General features: G+C 45.7%; 1 protein-coding gene across 1 annotated transcript; it reads left to right on the plus strand.

Annotated features, from left to right (window-relative positions):
- Positions 1-634: 634 nt before the first annotated feature.
- LOC310793787 (DDB1- and CUL4-associated factor 15-like) lies at positions 635-27,380 on the plus strand (the record flags this gene model as incomplete). The annotated part of the gene is made up of 8 exons (XM_083655676.1): positions 635-767; positions 3,200-3,775; positions 3,912-4,003; positions 13,700-13,822; positions 18,943-19,025; positions 21,321-21,425; positions 23,109-23,224; positions 26,560-27,380. Coding segments are annotated over 8 exons (1,284 nt in total), but the record flags the coding sequence as incomplete, so codon positions are not given.
- Between the last annotated feature and the right edge of the window lie 489 nt (positions 27,381-27,869).

Raw genomic sequence — 27,869 nt, forward strand, 5'->3', positions numbered from 1 at the left:
TCGTGGTGAGAGACAGACAGACAGACTTACAGACGAGGAGAGACAGACTGACAGACAGACAGACTTACAGACGAGGAGAGACAGACTGACAGACAGACAGATGGGGAGAGACAGACAGACAGACAGACATACAGACGAGGAGAGACTGACAGACAGACAGACTTACAGACGAGGAGAGACTGACAGATGGGGAGAGACAGACATACAGATGGGGAGAGACAGACTGACAGACAGACAGATGGGGAGAGACAGACTGACAGACATACAGATGGGGAGAGACAGACTGACAGACAGACAGATGGGGAGAGACAGACAGATGGGGAGAGACAGACTGACAGACAGACAGATGGGGAGAGACAGACTGACAGACAGACAGATGGGGAGAGACAGACTGACAGGCAGACATACAGATGGGGAGAGACAGACTGACAGGCAGACATACAGATGGGGAGAGACAGGCAGACATACAGATGGAGAGAGACAGACTGACATACAGACAATTTTCCTAATATTTATCATCCAGTGATATAAAAAAGTGATTAAACTGTGTGCCGGTGGGGTGACTTGTGTGTGTGTGTGTGTGTGTGTGTGTGTGTGTGTGTGTGCAGGTGACGCGGGTGGAGGAGCCCTCTAAGTACGGTGTGGTGGTGTACGAGCCTCGCGCCGGCAGGATCCAGCGCTTCGTGGAGAAGCCTCAGGTCTTCGTCTCCAACAAGATCAACGCCGGCATGTACATCTTCAATCCCAGCATGCTCAGCAGGATCCAGGTACACACACACACACACACACACACACACACACACACACACACACACACACACACACACAGAGCACAGCACACTATGTAGGCACCTCTGTCAAACTGAGGCCCTGTTTACACAGCAACGCTCCCTGCATAAAACGGCAAACCTTTTTAGCGTTATGGCCCAATTCCACCGCAGGTAGTAGCGCGGTCCCGCTCCGCTCGACTCGATAAATGGTCTCATCCCATCGGTAAAAACCGGCCCAGCCCGGTTTGATTTGGGGCTGAGTCGTGCTACTTTTCGTCCCTGCCTCGTCGGGGTTCTATTCTGCGAACCCGGGTTCATACGGTGACGTGAAAACATTGTAGACGACTGATTGGTCAGGCAGAATCGTGTTTACTCTGTCTACTGACTGTCATATGCAATGCTGGCGGCTGCATACCAGTTTAGTGGGCTTACCTTCTTCTGTTATGTATATTTCCATCAGTCTTTGTGTTGCTGCCTTCGCCTCCGGTGAAATAAAATCGTGGCGGGTGTTCAATTGTCTGAGAAAAAAGTCAGCTGCTCGCTCAGGGAGCTCTGTAGCTGAGTGGAGGCTGCAGCGCTCCGCTAGGCCGCAGCAGGTGTTTGGTGAAGCCGCGGTCTTGCCTAGAGGCCGCGGGGTAGAGGCTTCACTCTGTTGCGCCGCTGAAGAGGGTCAGCTGTACACCATCGAGCTGCAAGGTGACGCCTCACAGCCTGCTAGCCTCACAGCCTGCTAGCCTCACAGCCTGCTAGCTTCACAGCCTGCTAGCCTCACAGCCTGCTAGCCTCACAGCCTGCTAGCTTCACAGCCTGCTAGCTTCACAGCCTGCTAGCCTCACAGCCTGCTAGCCTCACAGCCTGCTAGCTTCACAGCCTGCTAGCCTCACAGCCTGCTAGCCTCACAGCCTGCTAGCTTCACAGCCTGCTAGCCTCACAGCCTGCTAACTTCACAGCCTGCTAGCCTCACAGCCTGCTAGCCTCACAGCCTGCTAGCTTCACAGCCTGCTAGCCTCACAGCCTGCTAGCTTCACAGCCTGCTAGCTTCACAGCCTGCTAGCCTCACAGCATGCTAGCTTCACAGCCTGCTAGCTTCACAGCCTGCTAGCCTCACATCCTGCTAGCCTCAGCTTCACAGCCTGCTAGCTTCACAGCCTGCTAGCCTCACAGCCTGCTAGCTTCACAGCATGCTAGCTTCACAGCCTGCTAGCTTCACAGCCTGCTAGCCTCACAGCCTGCTAGCCTCACAGCATGCTAGCTTCACAGCCTGCTAGCTTCACAGCCTGCTAGCCTCACAGCCTGCTAGCCTCAGCTTCACAGCCTGCTAGCTTCACAGCCTGCTAGCCTCACAGCCTGCTAGCTTCACAGCCTGCTAGCCTCACAGCCTGCTAGCCTCACAGCCTGCTAGCTTATCGGCTCAATTCCTGTTTTTCCCCTTCTGTTTGTGTCTGTTTCTCGCTTTCTTCCACCGAGAAGAAAGCCCAATCTCCTCAGCTCTCCTGATGGTTCAGATTTTTCATTTGACTGCTTTCTGTCTGAATGTGGATGTGCATTGGACTGACTTTTTGCTATGAATTTTTTTTTTATTCAGGTGGGGTCGTCGTGTTGTAGCGGACTTCTACCTAGGGTTTCTGTTAGAAAAAAAACAGTGCCGGTCAACGTATCCTGCCAGATTTGAGTGTGTCGGACAAATGGGATAAATTCCAATCAAATATATCTGTTTATTGAGCTTAAAATATCTGAAGGTATGCGAATTTACAGTATACTGTAATAAAAACAAATTGAAAAGTAAAGTAGGCTACTTTATACATTATATTAGTTCCAAATAAGTCCCCTCAAATATAGACTTACAGCCCGAACACACCATACACCAGAGCTACGCTGAAGCAACACAGCGCGGAAGCAGTTTCATATCAGCATCCTTGTTAACAGGCGAGACTGATCACACCAGCTCCACGCTGAAGCGAAGCTGCACGCGTGCAAGGAACAGGGATCGATTGAGACTCGGCACGGGGCTGATGGCGTCTGGTGTGACTGGTGTAGCGTGGCACTCCAGCTTCCGTGAAGCGCTGCTTCTGAGTAGCGCCTGGTGTTGTTAACCGAGGCTTAGGGCTATAGGCGTGCGTAGGGCGTGCATTCATTGGGGCAATACCTAAACATCCATTATAGCCAATTAGAGGCATTCTTGTGTTTTTTGGGGGGAAATTGCAGCGAACACAAATATAAAATGAGCACAAGGTGAAATCTGGGTATAACTTTGGGATGATTGTCGGTGTTCAGTCAGTTTTTTTTATTTAATTTATTCTGTATACTTTTCTTTCTTTCTTTCTGTGAAGTAGCACTCTTCAGAAATCTCTCTGTCAATATTTCTGTCCTTTTTCTGCTGGATCAGTGAGGCTCCTTCCTGCCTCGCAGTGTATCTCAGTCTCTCACAGGCGAGCACGCTCCGTCATCTCAGATCCTCTACACAAAGGGAGCAGCTCCCCCGTCAGCTCCAGCCTCTGCGTCGTCCTCCTCTACCTCATCACCCTCGTTTTCCGTGCTACCTCAGGGATCACCCGGAACCACACCGCCGTCCGGCAGGCCCGATCCTTTCCCCCCGTCTCCCAGCCAGTCGCAGGCAGTCGTGCGAGCCCGGGAGTTTGCCGCCGACCTATTTAGGCGGGCCCAGGGAGGAGGAAGAGAAAATGACGAAGAGGGAGAGAGGAGACGAGCGGACGATGCCGTGGAAAATGTGTCCTCTCGTACGTCCTCGCGTACGGCTTCGTCCCATCTCCTTCCCCCTCGGAGATGGACTAGTTTACCACAACCCTCGACGTCGGGCGGGAGCCACAGTTTGCCGCAGGGCTCGGAACAGGTGATGACCCCGGCCTCCTCCTCGTCTTCGTCCCCTCCCACCCCATCCTCATCCTCGTCGCAGGAGGCAGGCCCCAGTGAGCCTGGGTATGTCAACTACACACGCCTGCACTACCGCCTCCAGCAGCCGGGGGCAACAGAGCAGAACGCAGGAGGTGAGAGAGGGCGTGAGTGAGGGAGGGAGGGAGAAACTGAGAAAGAGAGAAGATAATTAAAAAAAAAACGTATATCAGGTCAACTCTAAAGCTGTCCGGTTGGTGTGTCTCTCTCATCCTCTACTTCTCTCTCTAGGCTATGAAGACGATAAGGTCCTGCTGCCTTTCACAGTCACTGATCTGAAGGGACGGAACCTACAGCTGGTCACGGGGCCACACAACAGCCAGGTTTGTTTTGGTGCCAGGACTTGCTCGTTGGCATTAGTTACAGTGTATTCTAAGGATAAGGCGGATGTTTTTAACGCGTTGCTTACCGTCAACAACTATGAGAAATAACAGAATCAACATTGAGTTTACTTTACTCCCATTACATTCCGAGTTCCCACGAACCATTTTTAGCTGTCAAGCGGGAAGTAATTCACTCCAATTATAAGCAAAAAAAAACTTGAAATACAGCTCACAAAGACATGGCTTACATTTTAAAATCACTGTTTCACCACGAAAAGTCAGGCTGTTGAAGTTATTACCAATCAAATTCAAATGGGAACAAATTCTTCAAAAAGTCAGCTGTCCCGGTGCATTGTGATGATGGAATATGCATGTCTCTTTGATGTGTTTTCAATCATTTCTTAATACAATGGAGTTCTGCTGCTGCTGGGACGTGGCTGCATAGATGAGATTTGTCTGATTTTGTTATTTTCATAGGATTTGTTAAGCAATGCATAAAAAAACACCACCCTTAAAGGAACACTCTGCCCATTTTCAACCAGCTTTGTATCATTAGAACATCAGTAGTATATCAGAAAACTGTAAACGGTTTTGAAGTCTGTCATTTAATTTGACAGTTATTGAGTGTTAAAGTGTGGACCAGTGACATCACTGGTCCACACTAACTCAAATTAATAACTCATTAACTCAAATCAACTCTCAATAACTGCCAAACTATTCATCATTCATCTAGTTTGACAGTTATTGAGAGTTGATTTGAGTTAATGCGTTATTAATTTGAGTTAGTGTGGACCAGTGATGTCACTGGTCCACACTTTAACACTCAATAACTGTCAAATTAAATGACAGACTTCAAAACAGTTTACAGTTTTCTGATATACTACTGATGATCTAATGATACAAAGCTGGTTGAAAATGGGCGGAGTGTTCCTTTAAGCTTAATTTATACTTATTAGAAAGTGTCGCTCAGCACATGGTTGCAGACGAAAAATAAAGTGTCGCTCATGTTGCTGCATTTATGCTTCTCTCCTCGGCTCAACGGTCACGTGACGCTATAGACAGAGGGAGGCAGAGAACTAGTGCAGACAGCCAAGAGAGGGAATGCTGTGTCAGTGAACCCACGTCGGAGGCAAGATGTAACTGCAGCCGCATATAATATAACGACACACAACCACACAATCACCTCCTCTCTCTCTGGGAAGTTGGTCACGGTGTTCTTTGTGATTTTCACGAAGTCATACATCAAGGACATGCGGATAAAAAATAGCGGGGAGTGGACACACTCATTCATTTCATTTCAGCGAAAACTAAAACAAGGAAGTCTAGAGCGTGCCCGTCTATATAGCCAATCACACTTGCGCGACATTATGTGGCGTAGTCAGCGACACTAGACATTTCACCAGGTAGCAGACACTGCTCGCCGACACTTGAAAGTGTCGACTCAAGTCCTCATTTCTGTCGGCGACCGTTTCAAAAGTGTCGGCAGACAAAGCATAAATTGGGCTTTACCCTGTAAGTACATCATCTATTTACTCTTGGTGAATCGACAAGGTGGTATTTAATATTGAACAGAGAAGTTGAATAACTAGGTAAAACAAATGTTAAGATGCAAGACAACAGTTTTGCTGCTATCTACTTGTTTTTAAGCAGTGCAGCTGTTTCTATATGAGACATGCAGCTGTTTATATATGAGACATGCAGCTGTTTCTATATGAGACATGCAGCTGTTTCTATATGAGACATGCAGCTGTTTCTATATGAGACATGCAGCTGTTTCTATATGAGACATACAGCTGTTTCTATATGAGACATGCAGCTGTTTCTATATGAGACATGCAGCTGTTTCTATATGAGACATGCAGCTGTTTCTATATGAGACATGCAGCTGTTTCTATATGAGACATGCAGCTGTTTCTATATGAGACATGCAGCTGTTTCTATATGAGACATGCAGCTGTTTCTATATGAGACATGCAGCTGTTTCTATATGAGACATGCAGCTGTTTCTATATGAGACATGCAGCTGTTTCTATATGAGACATGCAGCTGTTTCTATATGAGACATGCAGCTGTTTCTATATGAGACATGCAGCTGTTTCTATATGAGACATGCAGCTGTTTCTATATGAGACATGCAGCTGTTTCTATATGAGACATGCAGCTGTTTCTATATGAGACATGCAGCTGTTTCTATATGAGACATGCAGCTGTTTCTATATGAGACATGCAGCTGTTTCTATATGAGACATGCAGCTGTTTCTATATGAGACATGCAGCTGTTTCTATATGAGACATGCAGCTGTTTCTATATGAGACATGCAGCTGTTTCTATATGAGACATGGCGTGTCCGTCTGTGTTTAGCATGAGAGGATGTAACCTCGGTCCCTCCACAAGGGGGCGGGAGAGAAAGAGAGAGAGCGCTTCGGTGGGCGGCCGAGGTCGACGGTGAATGGAGTAGGGATGTCACGATACTAGAATTTCTACTTCGGTACCGATACCCAGGAAAATATCGATACTCGATACCATTTTCGATACCACGCGGCGGGATGACAACAACACATCAAGAGGCATAAAAAAGAAACAAACAGATGGACGGACAGACGCACGCTTCTCCATAATCTAGGCCTGATAAAACTCACTAAAAACTTTGACCTTAAAGTCCCTGGAAACCAAAATCCACAAAAACGTTCTAACTATGTTATTTAGGGTCTTATGTTAGTAATTTTGTGCCTCCGAAATTATTATACATTACTTTCAACCCAAAGCCTTAAAATCGCCACTTTTCTACAAGATTCTACAAAGTACTTCCTCATTGAAGACAGCAGTGCGTGAGGTGCTAAAACGCAGGAGCTTATGACGTCATAAGCTCTATATAACCTTTGTACACGCGCGCTAGGGCTGCACGATATTGGAAAAAACTGACATTGCGATATTCCCCACCCCTGCGATATATATTGCGATATGAAAAAATAGAGATTTTCACCAGATTACCAGAATAGCTCTATTTTAAAGAAAATAATACTTCTAGATTGATTTGGGTGATTTTGTAGAGGAGTCCATCTGATATTGGAGGGGAAATTATGTATTTTAATGTTTCTCAACCACTGGGCTGTGGCCTACTGGTAGGCCTCAGAGCACCATCTATCAGGGTTCATACACATTTTGACCAATGGATTTCCATGACTTACATACATGAAAAAGTGAGTGAGTTATGACATTCTACTTTAAAAATGTCACTAGCCTACATTTCACTTAGTGTACTGCAGCTTTTAAAGCCAGGGAAAGACAACATGTATGCCGTATCATCACCATATTTTACCATATCCAACATCTAAGACCATATAGTCTCATATCACAATATTGATATACAATTGATATATTGCCCACCCCTAATATTGAGTGCCAGAATCTACCGTTTCAATAAATCAACAATGAAACACCCCTGCCACTTTACACACTTGGTCTGACCCCCCGGAAACCCCCTCCAGAAACTACCAAGTGGTACACTCCGCATCTCTGGAGTTCCGGTTTTGGAGCGCACCGCAGTACAGACAGAGATGACGATTCACATGTAGCAGCACTGGTGACAAACAATTCATTCGTGAAAAGTAATAAATATACATTTAATTGCCAAGATATGTCTCTTGTCTTTTTATTTTCACTGAAATGTTTTGTGTAAATGAGTCGCTATGTATGATTAACTCAACCCAGGTCCTTACACATCAAGAGCGAATATATGGCACGAAATTGCGATGCGAGTTTTGACCCACCTGTCAATCACAGCCACAGATGTGTACACGTCGGAAGCGAACTACTGAAAAATCGACCGTGGTTCGAAAAAATAAACACCGCAATAACGCTCGGCGAAACTTCGCCGTTGGTATGCACGGTTGCATTGACTGATATAGGTTCGGATAATATTATTGACGTGCGAATTAATCGCACGAAAAAAACGCTCCCGATGTGTAGGACCTGGCATCATCAGAGCCTGAGGGGGAGAGAGAGCTGCGGTGATACACGGACAACTTCTCAGTAATAATCACTTTAGCCTTCGTGTCATTATATTATGTTGCTGTCTTGCTTGTTGGTGTTTCAAGAGTAAATATCTCCACTCCACAGACATGTTTGAGTTACAGCAGCCAGCCTGCTGTATGCTAGTGCGCTGCAACCTGTGGACACATCCACCTACGCAATCACATCGTTTACATCCGACGGGCTACTGTCAGCAACGCAACATAAGCAAAAATAATTCAATTTAGCTCTCTGTCCATTTTGTTGTGTTGAAGCTAAGCACTAAATGAGTGAGTACAGTAGTAGGGCATCTCTCACCTTTGAGAGAGACTGCATTTCACTCAGTAGGCTACCCCTAAAGTGAGAGTTTATCAAGCAAAATGACGAGTTAATTTACTTTTAACTCATTCAGTGCCAGCCACTTTTGGAGAACGGATGCTCCCAGTGCCAGAGTTTTCAGAGCGTTTTCAGTGATTTCTCGAGGCCCACAGAATATTGTGTGATATTACTATGTAAACACCGAACACGCACAAGAACGAGCTGGCTCTATTGTATCATCAGCAAAAAAAAGTTTATTGATACCATTTTCCGTTCTTTAGTTATGAGCCGGAGAAGATAGGTTGTTTTCAGCGTTTTCAGGCTTTTCAAATTATTAGCTGAGATAATCCGCCTTTTGTGAAATGCAGCATTTCAAGCACATTCACTGAGTCTGAAGATAATATTTTCTGATGTAGTGACGTAGTTGTTGTGTGATGCCCTGCGTGCACCACCCCCCTCCCCCCCTCCCCCCGTAAACTCCTCCCCACACTGCACACAGCCTCACGCAACCATTATATTTTCGGATTGCTGCGTTTGTGTGCTGCTGTCGGCTCTCAGCGCCACAGCAGGGAAGAGCCAACCCGGATTGCTGAATGGTTTGGCGTCAGGGGCTGCTTTCCTGTCTGCTAATCGGGTGGAGAAACTATACAGACAGACAGACAGACAGACAGGGACAGAGGGGCTCAGTTGTGAGCGCGGATTGACTCCTGTTCGGAGCCAATGTCAGCTCCCGCGACAGAGCAAATGGCTCTGGGAGCATGCATCGGGTTGTCTTTGATCCACGGCTTTTAGGCTGTTTCTCGGACCTGTCTCTAATCTGGACTGCACCGAGCAAGCACTGTCGCCACCTAATGAGTCCGTAAAATAGGTTATACACCTCCAATAGCTACTATAGTTGTACAGGAGCTGCGGAAGGCTTTGATCGACGTCCCACCGTCAAAAAACGCATTGGACGTCGAAGGACGTCCGTGGCATTCTACGTCACTATTTAATTGGACGTCGAAGGACGTCCATGGCATTCAATGAGTTAACATCGCACGCCCTGCGATGTGACTATTGCGCATGCGCACATCGCGATGACGATGTGTAAACGATATATCGTGCAGCCCTAACGCGCGCAATCCGCACCCACCTATGGCAAGTCCATTCTTTGCCCCCAGTGACAGCGCTCCCTTGCTGTCCGTCTCCCTCTGTGTGCGTCTGCCAAGCGCTATGCTTGTGAGATTAGCAAGGTGTCGGGTTTCAGCCAGGCCATGTGCTTCTCTCTCTCTCTCTCTAGCCCTTTTCCCACATGCGTACCGGAAAATTACCTGTAAGTCAATATCGGACATTTCCCTTCACACTTCGGCTCGCGCATGTGGGAATCTATCAGCGAAATTGCCTGTATGTGGGTGGGTGGGGGGGGGGGGGGGCGGCACTGCAGAGCGAGTGGGGGAGTGACGTGTCGGCAAAACTCTGAATGGTGAAATAAGTTTGCTTGTTTATCCGTTCACCTGCATCGCGTTGAAGCACTTTTTACAGACTGGCTTCATTTGATGTGTCCGGGCTTGCCTTCGCTGTCGGCAACGTAAGCAAAATACTTCCACTTTCGCTTCATGCATTTGCCCTGTCGGGCTGTGACTGACGGAGGAGGACGGACTGTGGCCAGAGAGCGAGCAGAGAGGAGAGGGGAAAATCAGCACAGCACACCCACACATGAAGCTGACATAGGCTACTGCTCTTATTATCACAAGATCATTTCGACAGTTTGCTTTAATGTGCGCGAATGATTAGATTATGCCCGCTGGAACATTAAGCAACGTGTGTACACCTCGCCCATGAGAGTGTCGCGGAAAATGACTGCACCCGTTTCTCACTAGTATCCGCTAAAGCTCATACCGCTCTTCTGACAGGCTGGAAAGTGGTGAAATCTCCGCGACGACGGGGTCGCGCTTATACCGGCACGGCGCCTTTCTCACATGCAGGCATTAGACCACGTACCGGTCATTTTGCGGTACAAAGCGCATGTGGGAAAAGGGCTTCTCTCTCTCTCTCTCTCTCTCTCTCTCTCTCTCTCTCTCGCCTAGTGAGAGAGAGCGAGAGACACACAGGCTGGTGGCTCTCTCACACACACACACACACACACACACACACACACACACACAGGGATAGCGGAACGCATCTGAACTTGGGGGGGCCGGGGGGCGTGTCGGGGGGGGCGTGTCCCCCCGTCGGGGGGGCGTGTCCCCCCGAATCTCGGCAGCGCCGAAGAAAATTTTATGTTTTTTGGACTTTTATCCATATTTAGAAGAATATTTAATTTTAAATTAACATTAGGATTATACTGTTGTGATGTCATTATTCAGTATCTTCTCCTTTTCTATTATTAGTATTAGTATTAATATTAAATACTGAGTATCTCATGAAAAACTATTAATATTGCATCTTTTGTGTTTAGCTCCGTCTCACAGCAGGCCCGGCTCCAGAACCAAATTACAGAGGGGGCCTGCCCCTAGCTTGGGGGGGCCAAGGGGGGTCCGGGGGGATTCTCCCCCGGAAGAAGATTTTGTACATTTTAAAGTAAAATTCGTCAAACTGGTGCATTTGAGAGCAAAAGGAAGAGGCTAAATCTATGAGGAACTACACACATCTCTAATGTGTTGTGACTTTACAAATAGGCCTAAACAATTAATATTAAATGTATTTACACATTGTGCACAAATTGCATTCATTGTGACAAATTTACAATAGTTAATTAATATCCAGCCAGAATCATTGCAAATGGAGGTTCAAAGTAACAGTTAGCAATAGCATTCAGTTAATCAATGCCTAATGACAGCCAGATTCCGTTTTAAACTTTAAAACAGAAAAACGGAAAAACGTTTTTAGCACACACAAAAAAAAAAAAAAAAATTGAATGGGGGGGCCAGCTTAGGGAATGGGGGGCCCGGCCCGGTCAGGCCCCCCTCCAACGCCGGGCCTGTCTCACAGCATTGTAACATTGTAGTGCAGCCAGAAAGGAAAACTACTGTAAACATTTGAACCACATTTCTTGTTTAGAACCTATAGCTAGCAACATCGCCATCTCCTGAAAAACATTAATATTGCACCTTTCTTGTGGCTACATCACAGCATCTACTGAAAAACATTTATAGTGGATCTGACTTGTTTAGTTCACTTTAGATTCACATCACATCTGAAAAACAACCAGTCGAGTGTAATAAGTAAATGAGGTTTAATTGTAAAAAAAAAAAAAATCTAAAAAAAAATTTTTTTTTTTTTTTTTTTTTTTTTTTTTTTTGGGAACTGAAAAGTACCCGGGCCGCGGCCCGGGTGGCCCGGGCGGTTCCGCGATCCCTGCACACACACACACACACACATACACACACACACACACACACACTCGCAAGTGCTGTGTAACTTGATCTCTTTCTCCGTTTCCCTCCCCCCCCTCTCTCTCGCGCTCTCTCTCTCGGAGGAGATAAATGTCCCTGCTGCAGACGGACACGCCCACACATTCCGCGGGAGAAAGTACACTCTAAAAAATAATGAAATCTCATGCGTTTTGCCACACCTGTCAAACCTAAATTTATATACTTTGCAACGTTCATCATCGTTCAAATTTGGCTGGTAGCTTATTAACATAGGGTCCTGTGATGTGATGAACTCAAAATGCTAAATAATAAAGAAATATTTCTGGTTTCCAGGGACTTTAACAGCAGATTACACCTGCTCTAGTCATCAGCCTATCAGAATACTTTGAATTTATTGAAGCAAAAGATACCCACCAATGACAGGGAGGGAGAAATCAGTGGTATGTTTGATTTTTCATTAAGAGAAAGCACTGCTGATATTGATACAGTTGCAAATGAGTATTGTATCCGTTTCAAATTTTTAGTATTGATACGTATCGATACTATCGATACCTGTTGCAAATGAGTATTGTATCCGTTTCAAATTTTTAGTATTGACTTTTATCGATACTATCGATACTTTTGACAAACCTAGAATGGAGAGAGCGGCTCAAATCCGGTGAAACACGCGCGCACACACGGAGAGGGGCAGCTCACACACGGAGAGGGGCAGCTCATCAATGCGACACACAGATTAGCCGATTAGCTAACGCATTTAAACACGTAAATCTTCGCTTTCAACACTGTTTTGCACCATTGGAATCAGCGTGACTTGCACTTGTTAATGAAGCTCAGTGGCACATTGATTCCGCAGTTGCTTACATACATAGCCTAAAGGCCCAATTATGCTCAACGTTAAATACAGATACACATACAGACAGAGCTTTCTGATGTCTTTATTTTCGGACAAAAATGGAGCATAAATGAGCTCTAGTGTACTAAACCTGCACAGCTTACTTCACCACCTGGGTGTGATTTTTATAACCTCCACCAGGGGTTCCCAAACTTTTCAGACCAAGTACCACTATGTACCAAACCACATTTCCCAGGGACCACTTCCACTGCAGATTCCCCCCGCCCCCCCCCCATAAAATGTACTTTGCTGATTTAACAATGCAATAGCATCAGAAAGGCTAAATAACAACATAAGGCTACTGGTTCAAAACAGACACACGCGTGCGTGCGCCCACACACAACTGCCAACATTAGGCTGTGAAAAAATAAAATGCAATGCTCTGGTGGACCACCAGGCGGAGCCCCGCGGACCACAGTTTGGGAACCACCAATCTGGGAAGTGGGAACCCATCGGTTAAACAAAACAAAACAAAATCTCTAACCTCTGGGGGGCAGCAGCCCCGTTTCAATGTGGTGCAACAGGAAGTCAAGAGGCGCGGTCGGCAGCGGAAGAAAATCCCTTTCCGCTCCCTGCAAGCTCTGCCATTGGCTCCAACCGACCGGCTCTGCCCATTAATGGATTTATTTTCCGCTCCCTGGGTGTTGCTCTCAAATCCGTCCGTCGCTATGAAACAATAACAACACTAGCTCGTGGCTAGTAGCAAGTAGCAACATGCTATATGCTGAAAATGGTAATTGTTGACTACTAACACACCGGTCACGTTCACTTCATTTTGATCGGGTAAAGCGCAGCATGCGTGCGAGCGCTGTTATACCCCTTTTGACGGAGCCTGCCGACAGATTTTTGATGCAAGTCGAAAGTCCGTCTCGAGAGATTAGGGAACCACTGACCTACACAAATAACCGTAGACATTAACTGCAATAAAATTGTGATAAAAGTTTCAGTCAGTTACAGTAAAGATAAGGAAGGAAAAACCATACAAGTGATCTAATATAGGTTTGGCTCCTACATTTTGCATGGGAAGAAACTTTGTAAAAGATGAGTGTGTGTTTTCTCCTGATACTGGTGGTGCTGGAGAACAGGTGTGAGTTAGGGCCATGTGTTTTTGTCTCTTGCAGAGTGTGCGTGTGGAACAGTTGACTCTGGACTTTGAGTATCTCATCAATGAGGTGATCAGGAGCGACGCTGCCTGGGCCCCCCAGTTCTGCTCCTTCAGCGACTATGATGTTGTGATATTAGAGGTCAACAACATACACACATACCCAGACATTCACACACACACAATGTCTCTCTCTGTCATAGTACAGTTCTCTTTTGTCTTATTATCTTTATTTGTATTTGTATTTTTTCGCTATCAATCTGCTCAGATCTGTCCACATTTCCCCCCCTCACACCTTGCTCTGATTTGATTAATTTCTTCATATTTAAGTGTCCACTATAATTATGTTTCACACAGGCGCCAAGCTTGGGCTCGGGCAGAGGAGGCTGTGGAAGTGATACTGAAACCTAGAGTTCCCCAAATGGCCACTTGAGGGCTGGCTCCAAAAGGGAGTCGTTCCCGTTCACCCCATGTTAAAATGCCCATATTTACAACAGGATTAAGCATGTTTACAGCCTGGTTCAAAACAGTTTTGCTCTTCCGGTATATAGCTTATTTCACTTTTCATAACAACTGTCCAGAGGGTGAATTTTTATATAACTCACTCAAGGGAGCCCTCAGAGTCCTGCGCGGGTCTGATTTTCAAGACCCGGTTCCGCCCGGCCCCGCGACGTGCAGTACCGACCCCGCTCCGCGAACCCGCACATATGATCAATCAGTACCGCAACCCACCCCGCCCCGCAGACATGAGACCCGCCCCCCGACCCGGAACCGCATATATATAATAACCGTTAATCTGCAGTGCAAACATTTTGTAGTGAACCTAACGAAACTGCCACCGTTTCACACGAGAGGCGAACAGCAGTCTTTCCGGCCGAGACTCGTCAGCTGATGTACGTTAATTAGCTTTTAGCAGCTGCTAGCTCACTAACCAGCTGGATAGCTCTGCTATCAGACACACAGACAGTTACAGCAAGCAAAGTGACTTACCAGCTATTTCCAATATGTCCGGTATAATCCATACTGCCTTTATGATTGCTGTTGGAGGAACGTAAATCCACGTTGGGATGAGACCTCTCCACTTTCACGCTATCCATCCATGACATGTTGTTGCTATGAAAACAGCCAGTGTGTATGTTTGACTGGAAGCTAACGTTAGCCTACTATATTATCTGTCCGACTCGTATTGTCTCCACTCAATCACCTTGACCGCAGCTGAGTTTTGAATGTTTTGTGCAGTCCATATAGGGTCACACAATGCACAGTATGCGCATACTTGAAACGATGCGAACAAAGCGAAAACGTGCGTCAGAAACTTTTCTCCTGTTCGAGTCAGACCAGCTGCCAGACACACCCCCTGCCTCCATCTGAGTGCAACAGAAAAACATACATGGCTCATACGTTGTCGTTGTTCCACCTGCCGCCCGTCCGCATTTAGTTAATTTTACCCGCCGCCCGACCCACCAATTTACAGAAGTGTATTTTTTACCCGCCCCCGCGTTTTTTTTCGGGTACCCGGCGGGGCCCCGCGGAACCCCGACCCAGTGCAGGACTCTTGGAGCCCTGGGAAAATACTGGAAAAATAGTCTTTCATTTGAAATACACAAAATACAAAACAAATGCTGTTTTTGGAAATTGTTATTATAATAACTAGAAAACAACATGGAAGATAATGCTTCTCTTGCACTAGAATGTGTCACACTAGCTGTGTTTCCATTACAGTTTTTCGCAAAATAATTGCGATATTTCTACAACTTCGACAATGTACAATTGCGACTTGTAGGCGTTTCCATTGAAGTTGAGTTTGGTCACCTGAACGCAATTCCCATTAGCCTACCAGCAGCTGCCTGCCACAGTGGATCTGCCCCATATCCCGTCCCCTGCATGCTCAAATCCAACCAATGGTCAATGCAAATCACAACATGAAGTTACAACACATATAAACGAGCCTGATTATCAATTCAAAATAAAATTAGTTGCAAAATGTTGCTGGCTGCGGTGAATGCAGTGAGCGCGACAGGCAGAGGAAAAAAGCCTAATAGCCTAATAGCCTACAACTGGTCCGATTTAGAGATGGAGGGGGGAAAAGGCTGATTTGGTCAATAATCACAATTTTGTGTAGCTATTATAATTATAACACTGCACCTGAAACGTGTGTAATGTATTACTCACAGTCACTGTATTCACTTCAGTCAGGAGCACGCACCGCACCGGTGTGTGCTTGCTTTTCATCCCTTATCTCGCGCTGTGCCAAATGCGCGCACACAGGCAGCCTGTCACCATGGACCGATTTCTGCCATTAAACATTATCTATTTTATATTTATTTTGCATAACACTCGTCTTTCTGCTAGCGTTGCTTCAAAGTTTTCCATTGCTGCGGAGGTTTTGCCACGGCTTATCGAACCGTTTCTTCCTCATTTTTCGCTGCTTTTCCAAAGCAGAATGGGTCACATGACGTGCTAATGCGAAAAAACTGTTTCCATTACACTTTTGCGATAAACTGCTATATCGACACGTCTGAAAAACCACCTCATGAGAGCGCAAAAACGTTTTGCGATATTTGGGAGGTTTTTCGAAATTTACGTGTTTCCATTACCCAATTTCTATTGCGATATTTAGATTTTGCGCATTTATGAGGGTAATGGAAACACGACTACTGTCACAAACTAAATGTTTGTTGCATGGTGAAAGAAAAATAAAGTACACAATCTATTTCTTAAATAACTCATGCTCAATGGTCCCTAAACCTATGTAATCTTATGTACCCCTTGAGCTGTTTTGCCATGCCAGTAGTAGTCTACCCCCTCACTCATGCGTGTTGATTCTGCTAAATTTGTTCTATTATTATTCAGGAGCAATTTTTTTTTTTTACGATATAATTTTTTTCTGACGATATCGATATCGTGACGTTTCGATATCGCGATATATCGTGCGATGAAATATCGTGACACCCCTATAACTCACCCATTTAGTGTAAAATAGACAATAGAAAAGACAATGTTTTGGGCGTGATTGACAGGTCGTCTGTCAAGTGATCATGCAGCGCGCCGATCACGGCCCACCACCAGGTGGTGCTGCGGCTCCACCTGGTCTCGTGCCGTCTCGTGCGAGCTGCACAAGAAGCCCAATATGGCGACGGCCACACTCGACTTCAAAACAGGAGTCCAGAAACCAATGGGTGACTGTCCATCTGTCTATCTATATATAGGTTCACCTCGATGGAAAATGTAGTGTCTTACGGCCTTGACATGATAAGCCATTATTATCTGTCTTTCAGAACAACATACATTTTGTTTGGACTTTTATCAAAGTGTGGAAGTCGTGTGTGAACACAGTGTGTGTGTGTGAACACAGTGATGAAGTGGCTGCTTCCTGAGACCACCACCCGCTACATACATCGCATGAGCAACGAATGCAGGCTCCATCTGGGCCCTTCTTGATCTAACTTCGTTCTCTCTCTTTCTTTATAAAAAAAAAATATATATATATATATACTAACCTAAACTTGTACCACTAACCTAAACTTGTACCACTGTTCCTTCAGAAGTTGTAGTTGTCATAGACTGTGCTCCATAGTTGATTGCTCTATTGCGGACAAAAAATGTGTTATTGTAAGTCGCTTTGGATAAAAGCGTCTGCCAAATGACGTAATGTAATGTAATGAGAAAGAAAGAAGAAAAATCTATTAAAGTAATCAGACCTGCAGTAGTTTTTATGCCTCCGCCGGCGATAGCCAGGCCGGAGGCATTATGGATCCGGGTTGTCCGTCCGTACGGCTGTCCGTACGATGTTCCATGTTTGTTAACGCGATATCTGAGGAACGCCTGGACGGAATTTCATCAGATTCGCCTTAAACATTAATTTAGGCTCAAGGATGATCTGAATAGATTTTGGTGGTCAAAGGTCAAAGGTCAAGGTCACTGTGACCTCTCGAACGCCATTTTCAAGCTTGTTAACGCGATATCTGAGGAACGCCTGGACAGAATTTCATCAAATTTGCCTCAAACATCGACTTAGACTCCAGGATGATCTGATTAGATTTTGGTGGTCAAACGTCAAAGGTCAAGGTCACTGTGACCTCTCAAACGCCATTTTCAAGCTTGTTAACGCGATATCTGAGGAACGCCTGGACGGAATTTAATCAAATTTGCCTCAAACATCGACTTAGACTCCAGGATGATCTGATTAGATTTTGGTGGTCAAAGGTCAAAGGTCAAGGTCACTGTGACCTCTTGAACGCCATTTTCAAGCTTGTTAACGCGATATCTCAGGAATGCCTTGACGGAATTTAATCAAACTTGTCTCAAACATCGACTTGGACTCAAGGATGAACTGATTACATTTTGGTGGTCAAAAGTCAAAGGTCAAGGTCACTGTGACCTCTCAAACGCCATTTTCCAGCTTGTTAACGCGATATCTCACGAATGCCTTAACGGAATTTCATCAAATTTGCCTCAAACATCGCCTTAGACTCAAGGATGATCTGATTAGATTTTGGTGGTCAAAGGTCAAAGGTCAAGGTGAGCTCTCGAACGCCATTTTCAAGCTTGTTAACGCGATATCTCAGGAATGCCTTGACGGAATTTAATCAAACTTGTCTCAAACATCGACTTGGACTCAAGGATGAACTGATTACATTTTGGTGGTCAAAGTTCAAGGTCACTGTGACCTCTCACACACCCAATTTCCAAGCTCTGTAACGCAACATCACAGGAGCGCCTTGACGGAATCTCTTCCAATTTGCCTCAAATGGCGATTTGGACTCCAGAATGAACTAATGGCGGAGGCATAAGTCCGCGTTGCGGTCGTTCTAGTTTCAGTTAGCTACACACACACACACACACACTCAATGATTGCGATCGGTTATGAAATGTCTGTAATATCATGGTACATTCCAGACTGAGAAAGTTGGAGGCAATTTGATCAATTCTCATGGGATGTTCGGAAATATCAAGGAATGTTACAAACCAGTCAGTCACTTTACTACAGGATGTATTTTCAACTTGTTTGACACATTCATTGCATTAGATTGTTTTCAGCTGTTTTTGTATATTGCAGTGCAGTCACTTCTCCACAGTAAGCCCAACTGTAGCGGAAACCAGACTGGTTGTTCCTTTTCTAACTGAGCTGGAAACATTCACATGTTTAGGTCATGGAAGCACTCGGACTTAGTGAAGGAGAGTCATGGGGAAGTCATGGGGTTTGACATCAGGTCCCCGGTGCAAAACCCTGCAGTAATGTGTGTACTTGGTGTGTATCAGGTGTGTGCGGAGACCAACACTGTGATGATCAACATCGGCCTGCTACTCCTGGCCTTCCCCAACGCTGACGAGGAGCACTTCAGGTACCCAACGCTCCTCCACACTGCTGTCTGTCTGTTACCCAACGCTCCTCCACACTGCTGTCTGTCTGTCTGTTACCCAACGCTCCTCCACACTGCTGTCTGTCTGTCTGTTACCCAACGCTCCTCCACACTGCTGTCTGTCTGTCTGTTACCCAACGCTCCTCCACACTGCTGTCTGTCTGTCTGTCTGTTACCCAACGCTCCTCCACACTGCTGTCTGTCTGTCTGTTACCCAACGCTCCTCCACACTGCTGTCTGTCTGTCTGTTACCCAACGCTCCTCCACACTGCTGTCTGTCTGTCTGTTACCCAACGCTCCTCCACACTGCTGTCTGTCTGTCTGTTACCCAACGCTCCTCCACACTGCTGTCTGTCTGTCTGTTACCCAACGCTCCTCCACACTGCTGTCTGTCTGTCTGTTACCCAACGCTCCTCCACACTGCTGTCTGTCTGTCTGTTACCCAACGCTCCTCCACACTGCTGTCTGTCTGTCTGTTACCCAACGCTCCTCCACACTGCTGTCTGTCTGTCTGTTACCCAACGCTCCTCCACACTGCTGTCTGTCTGTCTGTCTGTTACCCAACGCTCCTCCACACTGCTGTCTGTCAGTCTGTTACCCAACGCTCCTCCACACTGCTGTCTGTCTGTTACCCAACGCTCCTCCACACTGCTGTCTGTCTGTTACCCAACGCTCCTCCACACTTCTGTCTGTCTGTTACCCAATGCTCCTCCACACTGCTGTCTGTCTGTCTGTTACCCAACGCTCCTCCACACTGCTGTCTGTCTGTCTGTTACCCAACGCTCCTCCACACTGCTGTCTGTCTGTCTGTCTGTTACCCAACGCTCTTCCACACGTCTGTCTGTCTGTTACCCAACGCTCCTCCACACTGCTGTCTGTCTGTCTGTCTGTTACCCAACGCTCCTCCACACGTCTGTCTGTCTGTTACCCAACGCTCCTCCACACTGCTGTCTGTCAGTCTGTGTTACCCAACGCTCCTCCACACTGCTGTCTGTCTGTCTGTCTGTTACCCAACGCTCCTCCACACTGCTGTCTGTCTGTCTGTCTGTTACCCAACGCTCCTCCACACTGCTGTCTGTCTGTCTGTTACCCAACGCTCCTCCACACTGCTGTCTGTCTGTCTGTCTGTTACCCAACGCTCCTCCACACTGCTGTCTGTCTGTCTGTTACCCAACGCTCCTCCACACTGCTGTCTGTCTGTCTGTTACCCAACGCTCCTCCACACTGCTGTCTGTCTGTCTGTTACCCAACGCTCCTCCACACTGCTGTCTGTCTGTCTGTCTGTTACCCAACGCTCCTCCACACTGCTGTCTGTCTGTCTGTTACCCAACGCTCCTCCACACTGCTGTCTGTCTGTCTGTTACCCAACGCTCCTCCACACTGCTGTCTGTCAGTCTGTCTGTTATTCACCTTCAGCTGACGAGGAGCACTTCAGGTCCCCAACGCTCCTCCACACTGCTGTCTGTCTGTCTGTCTGTTACCCAACGCTCCTCCACACTGCTGTCTGTCTGTCTGTCTGTTACCCAACGCTCCTCCACACTGCTGTCTGTCAGTCTGTCTGTTATTCACCTTCAGCTGACGAGGAGCACTTCAGGTCCCCAACGCTCCTCCACACTGCTGTCTGTCTGTCTGTTACCCAACGCTCCTCCACACTGCTGTCTGTCTGTCTGTTACCCAATGCTCCTCCACACTGCTGTCTGTCTGTCTGTTACCCAACGCTCCTCCACACTGCTGTCTGTCTGTCTGTTACCCAACGCTCCTCCACACTGCTGTCTGTCTGTCTGTTATTCACCTTCAGCACTGGATCTGCCATTCCAGACTGCCTATCATCTGCCAATAGCTGTGAATGCCTTTGTTCTTTGTCTCTACTTGATAAACAACCATACACACCATTATTCTGCCCTCAGTACATCTTTTAATTGAATTTTCCCATATGTCCATATGAACACAAACTTATAAAACAGAGCTACTGTAAAGTTCTCACATATGACATATTAGCAGGTAAAAAAAAGCATACAAAATAAATAAGAGTAAAAAGTACAATAGTGCAGCAATGTAATAGTTGACTGTACATTCTCACCTTCAAGAAAGTCCATATTCTTGTAAAGTCCATTCCATTGACAAGATGGCATTTATTTTACCTATACGTGTATAGAAGGCACATCCATCTTTTCCCCCAAAAAAAGAGCTCCAGCCGTGAAGTTGATCAATATATAATAATATATATATAATATATAATACCGTAAGTCCTTTTTCCCCATCCTTTTTTGTTCCCAGGCCAAACACCTACCATTCCAACCTGCAGGTCAGCTGGGACCTGAACACAGGAGTGTGCTACACTTTTGGTGTCGGTGACCTTACGGAGGTCAAGGGTCAGACTAGGTGAGGAACCCCCCCCCCCCCTCCCCCTCCCACGCTCTCTGTTCCATTCATCCTGATGAAGCCGTGTCTCTACACGCTGTTCAGTTCATCCTGCTGAAGCTGTGTCTCTACACACTGTTCAGTTCATCCTGCTGAAGCTGTGTCTCTACACGCTGTTCAGTTCATCCTGCTGAAGCTGTGTCTCTACACGCTGTTCAGTTCATCCTGCTGAAGCTGTGTCTCTACACACTGTTCAGTTCATCCTGCTGAAGCTGTGTCTCTACACGCTGTTCAGTTCATCCTGCTGAAGCTGTGTCTCTACACACTGTTCAGTTCATCCTGCTGAAGCTGTGTCTCTACAAGCTGTTCAGTTCATCCTGCTGAAGCTGTGTCTCTACACACTGTTCAGTTCATCCTGCTGAAGCTGTGTCTCTACACGCTGTTCAGTTCATCCTGCTGAAGCCGTGTCTCTACACACTGTTCAGTTCATCCTGCTGAAGCCGTGTCTCTACACACTGTTCAGTTCATCCTGCTGAAGCCGTGTCTCTACACACTGTTCAGTTCATCCTGCTGAAGCCGTGTCTCTACACGCTGTTCAGTTCATCCTGATGAAGCTGTGTCTCTACACACTGTTCAGTTCATCCTGATGAAGCTGTGTCTCTACACACTGTTCAGTTCATCCTGATGAAGCTGTGTCTCTACACACTGTTCAGTTCATCCTGATGAAGCTGTGTCTCTACACACTGTTCAGTTCATCCTGCTGAAGCCGTGTCTCTACACACTGTTCAGTTCATCCTGCTGAAGCCGTGTCTCTACACACTGTTCAGTTCATCCTGCTGAAGCCGTGTCTCTACACGCTGTTCAGTTCATCCTGCTGAAGCTGTGTCTCTACACACTGTTCAGTTCATCCTGCTGAAGCCGTGTCTCTACACACTGTTCAGTTCATCCTGCTGAAGCTGTGTCTCTACACGCTGTTCAGTTCATCCTGCTGAAGCTGTGTCTCTACACACTGTTCAGTTCATCCTGATGAAGCTGTGTCTCTACACGCTGTTCAGTTCATCCTGCTGAAGCTGTGTCTCTACACACTGTTCAGTTCATCCTGCTGAAGCCGTGTCTCTACACACTGTTCAGTTCATCCTGCTGAAGCTGTGTCTCTACACACTGTTCAGTTCATCCTGCTGAAGCTGTGTCTCTACACACTGTTCAGTTCATCCTGCTGAAGCCGTGTCTCTACACACTGTTCAGTTCATCCTGATGAAGCTGTGTCTCTACACGCTGTTCAGTTCATCCTGCTGAAGCTGTGTCTCTACACGCTGTTCAGTTCATCCTGCTGAAGCTGTGTCTCTACACTCTGTTCAGTTCATCCTGATGAAGCTGTGTCTCTACACACTGTTCAGTTCATCCTGCTGAAGCCGTGTCTCTACACGCTGTTCAGTTCATCCTGCTGAAGCTGTGTCTCTACACACTGTTCAGTTCATCCTGATGAAGCTGTGTCTCTACACACTGTTCAGTTCATCCTGCTGAAGCTGTGTCTCTACACACTGTTCAGTTCATCCTGCTGAAGCCGTGTCTCTACACACTGTTCAGTTCATCCTGCTGAAGCTGTGTCTCTACACGCTGTTCAGTTCATCCTGCTGAAGCCGTGTCTCTACACACTGTTCAGTTCATCCTGCTGAAGCCGTGTCTCTCTGTCTTCTCTGTCAGTGGGAGTGTGTGGAGTTCTTACAGGAAGTCCTGTGTGAACACAGTGATGAAGTGGCTGCTTCCTGAGACCACCGCCCGCTACATACATCGCATGAGCAACAAAGCTCTGCACAAAGGTGGGTTTTACCTTTACACACACACACACACACACACACACACACACACACACACACACACCCACCCTCCAATAAAGCCCTGGGACGGTTTGCACAAAACATCCTAAGTTAAGATTTTCCTTAAAGTCCAAGTTAAGGTTTCCATAAAGGAACAGGAAAAAGACTTAAGGTTGTTTTGTGCAATCGATTTTATTTTATGGAAACCTTAACTCGGACTTTTAAGGAAAATCTTAAGTCAAGGTGTTTTGTACAACCGGTCCCAGGTCTCTAAAATAAATGTCAGATTTACCAAAAATGTGTCTAAATTTGTGTATTATTCATAGCCTAAATAATATTAAAATAAGCCCTTTTCACAGCTACCGTTTTGTGTCGAAAAGGCAGGGTAAACACAGGTGCAAGCAAAACATTAATGAATTAATGGAAGTTTCCAACTTCCATGATTGGAGGGTTGGAAACCCTCGTTACTGTTTTGCTTGCACCTGTGTTTACCCTGCCTTTTCCACACAAAATGGCCACCGTGAAAAAGGCCTATTCTTACAATATCACACAATACATGTATATTACAATATCACACAATACATGTATATTACAATATCACACAATACATGTATATTACCAATATTATCTGGTTGCCATACAGGCACGGTTGTGAAAACATAACTTACTGTACTCCTTGGATCGCTGTACAGCATTGCTCCTGTTAGACAATACAGGAAAGTGTTTTCTTCCAGGGTATCCACGGGGGCTTCAAAAGTATCAAAAGTTGATAATCAATTTAGGGAAAATTTAGGCCCTAAATAGTCTTAATCACCATTTGATGGGGTATTAAATTGTTTAGCTATTGTGCCGATTGTGTTAAATGGGCATATGATATCGTCTCATATCGATCGCAGACCCCTGAAGCAAATGCAAATCGTATCGTGGCAGACTTTGTGATATCAGCAAATATCCTATCGTTTTCCAAAGAAACTATATATCATATCGTAATGAAACTTATGATTTACACGCCTATCGCTGATGTGACAGAAGTGGCATTGAGGTATTGGAAAAGGTCTTCAAAGGTATTGAATCTAACTTCAGGACTCCTGCATATACCCTGTATTAAATCTTGTAGCTGATTGTCTTAAATTAACATATAAAGATAAAGTAACGCACACCAAAGGTTGTAGTGAGGTGCTGATGGAAGTAGACTTGAGTTGAACACTCTGGCTCCATATGCATTTCTTTTAATGGGTGACGGGTCGGCCCTCCGGCCTTCTTCAAGGTCAACAATAGTATGACAACAGGCACTGGGGATATTCTATAGGCTAGGCCACACCCTAATCATCTGATGGTGGTTAGAGCATCATCAGGGTCAGGCAAACAATCAAATAGCCTTTAGCCAATTAAAACTCTTCAACAGTGACAGGTCAAACTACAGCCAATCAAATCACTTCAAAGTTGAAACAAAGTGACAGAACATATATCATACCATACTGTAATAGACTTTACAATTACAAAGTCAAGTATAAAAATATACATTTAGGTTTCTAATAGAAAAAGTTTCAACATCAGCTCTAGATGAACATCATAAACAACTCAATCTAAACATCCAATAAAGAGACTACTTTACAGAAAACATGTTAAGTCAAAGTATATTCAGTCCATGAGGGGACAGGCTTCTCAGGCAGTGAATCCAATAGAGCTCAACAGTGACTGCCCGCTTTTTCTCAAGAGAATTCCCCATTCATTTTCTCCATCTAGACCAGGAGGAGTGGGCTTTTTTTCTTCCAGAGGGCCATACTGACTTACATCAAGTAAGCGAAGGGCCACCCTGACTTACATCAAGTAAGCGAAGGGCCACCCTGACTTACATCAAGTAAGCGAAGGGCCACACATTGGACATCATTCCTGCCATACACTCCTGATTTTCACTGGAGTCTCCCTATTTTTAACCCTCTCTCCCTCTGTGATTGATTATTTCTCCTGTTAATCCCCTGATATAATATAATATATACTGTGATACAAATCCAATGGCTGTAGCAGATGAGATTTATTAACAGAATTCTGCCTTTTATTTAGTTTTTGGGGGTGGTTGTTTTTTTTCTTTTGAGGATGTTGAGGGCCGGATTGAGATGGTGCAGGGGCCGGGTCTGGCCCTGGGGTTACCGCGACACGCAACTCTTTTCTTTTCTTTTTATAATATTTTTTCCCCAAATTTTTTTATCCCATTTTTATCCCCCATTAGTGCTAATTTAATTTATTTATCCTGGTTGCTACTCCACCCTCTGCCGATCTGGGGAGAGCCGAAACTGGCTCCATGCTTCCTCCGATACATGGGCAGTTAGCCAACCGCTTCTTTTCACCTGACAGGGGAAGCTTCACCGGTAGGACATAGCACGTGGGAGGTTCACGCTATTCCAACCAGTTCCCCTCCCTCCCTCCGAACAGGCGGCCTTAACGACCAGAGGAGGAACCACATTAGCAACCAGGATATTGCATGTTTTGGTGAAGCGGTTCCTATATAAGGGAAACCCCCGGGAGGCACGGGGAGAACATGCAAACTCCACACAGAAAGGCCCTTTTGACGACCCCACCCGGGCGGTGGGCACTCGAGGACATGCGGCCGGGCACGCATTCCTTCAGCGTTCACAGCGTCCCAGGTGGGAATCGAACCCAGGAGCTTCGAGCTGTGAGGCGACAGCCGCTTACCACTGCACCACCGTACCCCCTTGCGACACGCAACTCTAAATGGATTCTCCTTTAGAGTTGCGCACGGCTTGCCCTTCTCCGTGGAAGTCAGACCCAAAGCAAGCCTGGCTGGCTTCAAACATGCACGAATCACAAAGACAAAAGTACTCACACATAGCCACGGGTGTCTTCCCTCACGCCGGTCTGGCAACGCTGTTTGTTAAGTTTCAGTTTACGAGTACGATGCTTATTTGTGTAGCCGGAAACTGTATCTTTCCCTTTTCGGAGAGTGGGTCTGACTTCCACGGAGAAGGACAAACCGTGTGCAACTCTAAAGGAGAATCCATTTAGACTTGCGTGTCGCGGCTAGCCCTGGGGCAGCATTTTGCCCATGTGTGATCTAGACATTTAGAAAAACCTTATATAATGAGTTTTTTAAGCCTGGAACCAAGCCAACCAGCCACCTACTGAATCGTGAGTGACCATAAAACATTTCACTAGGAGCAAAAAAAAAAAAAAGGTCTGGTGCTATGAAGATTTGTGCTTGACTGGCCCCAGCCATTAACTCACTGTTGTATGGCATTTGCAAACATACACCAGCATTTGTGGCGTATGTAGATAAGAGTGAAATCTGATTCAAATCTCACTCCTCTTCTCATCTGTAGGCTCGTCCCTGCAAGTGCTAACGGACCACGACCGATGCACCTGGATTGTGTTATGAAGGAGGTCGCCAGACAGCAGCAGGCCAGACAGCAGCAGGCCAGACAGCAGCAGGCCACCAGACAGCAGCAGGCCACAATGGTCAAAGAAATTGAAACAAGCGCGCACATGTGTGTGCGGCTGTACGCGCGCACACACACACACACGTACACATCGACACTGCCTCATCTTTGGTGCAGAGCATGACCTTAATTTGGGGGCAAAACTAATGTTGAATGACACGTGATAACATGTTTATTACACGTGTCAAGACAAATCTGTACAACCGAGCGAACAATGCTCTCAGAGGAATACTGTAACAAAGTTGTAGAGGTGATCTGTGTTTAATCTTTGAGGTTAAATCTTTTTTCTTTTCTTTTTTATTGTGTACTGTAATATAGTATTGCATCCATCAACCAATAGCTGGACTGAACAAAAATTTCAGATTTCATTTTTTGTTTTTATACATAAAGGTGTACTGTTAATCGAGTGTGTGTCTTTTGTGTAATTGATTGTATGGACTATATCTGCACCTGTGTGGTGTTCACAAGGCAATGTCACCCAGTATTTGGATGGGTGTCCATGTGTGTTTAATATGTATGAAAAAGTTCACAGATTCTGCTGCTTCTGGACAAGTGGTTTCTTGTCTGGCCTGGACCAGTTAAATCCAGTATTGATTTATATCTCCATGGTATTTATCAAAATGAAACAGTACTGCATCACTTGTAACGTTGTCCATTTTTGGGGGGTCTTTTTATGTCATGAATGCAGTGGGGTCTTGCAGTCACCTGCTTAGCCAGTCAATTGACATCATGCATGGCAGTGAGACCATGTTCTATTGGGCTATTTTTGTTAAAATAAAATGTTCAAAAGATTTGTTTAATTTTGTTTAAAAAGGCTTTGATATAACCATTTGCACAGACAATCTATCACATGTAGGTGATCTGGCAGACCAAGAAAACGGTCCAAATAAATCAGTCGCATGAAGAAAAAGATCTAGAGGTTTAGAGGGAGCAAAGATAATTTTCGTCATTATTGAGAATAAAGCTACAAACTCAGATTTCCAGGGTTCCTACGTAAGTATGGAATTTGATTTTAGTATTTTCCAGGTCTGGAAAAGGAAAAGGGTAGCCTATTGAAAAATATCTTTTTTCAGACTATTGTCTATTGTGACTATCTGACTACCGGTATACAGTATTATGTTAACAGATTGCATTTTAAAACCATTTAGTTACATAATAAAAAACATAGCTGTATTCCCAAACCAACCCAGTCT

The sequence above is a fragment of the Poromitra crassiceps genome (assembly GCF_964638095.1).
Source record: "Poromitra crassiceps genome assembly, chromosome: 19".
In the NCBI taxonomy this organism is placed as follows: domain Eukaryota; kingdom Metazoa; phylum Chordata; class Actinopteri; order Beryciformes; family Melamphaidae; genus Poromitra; species Poromitra crassiceps.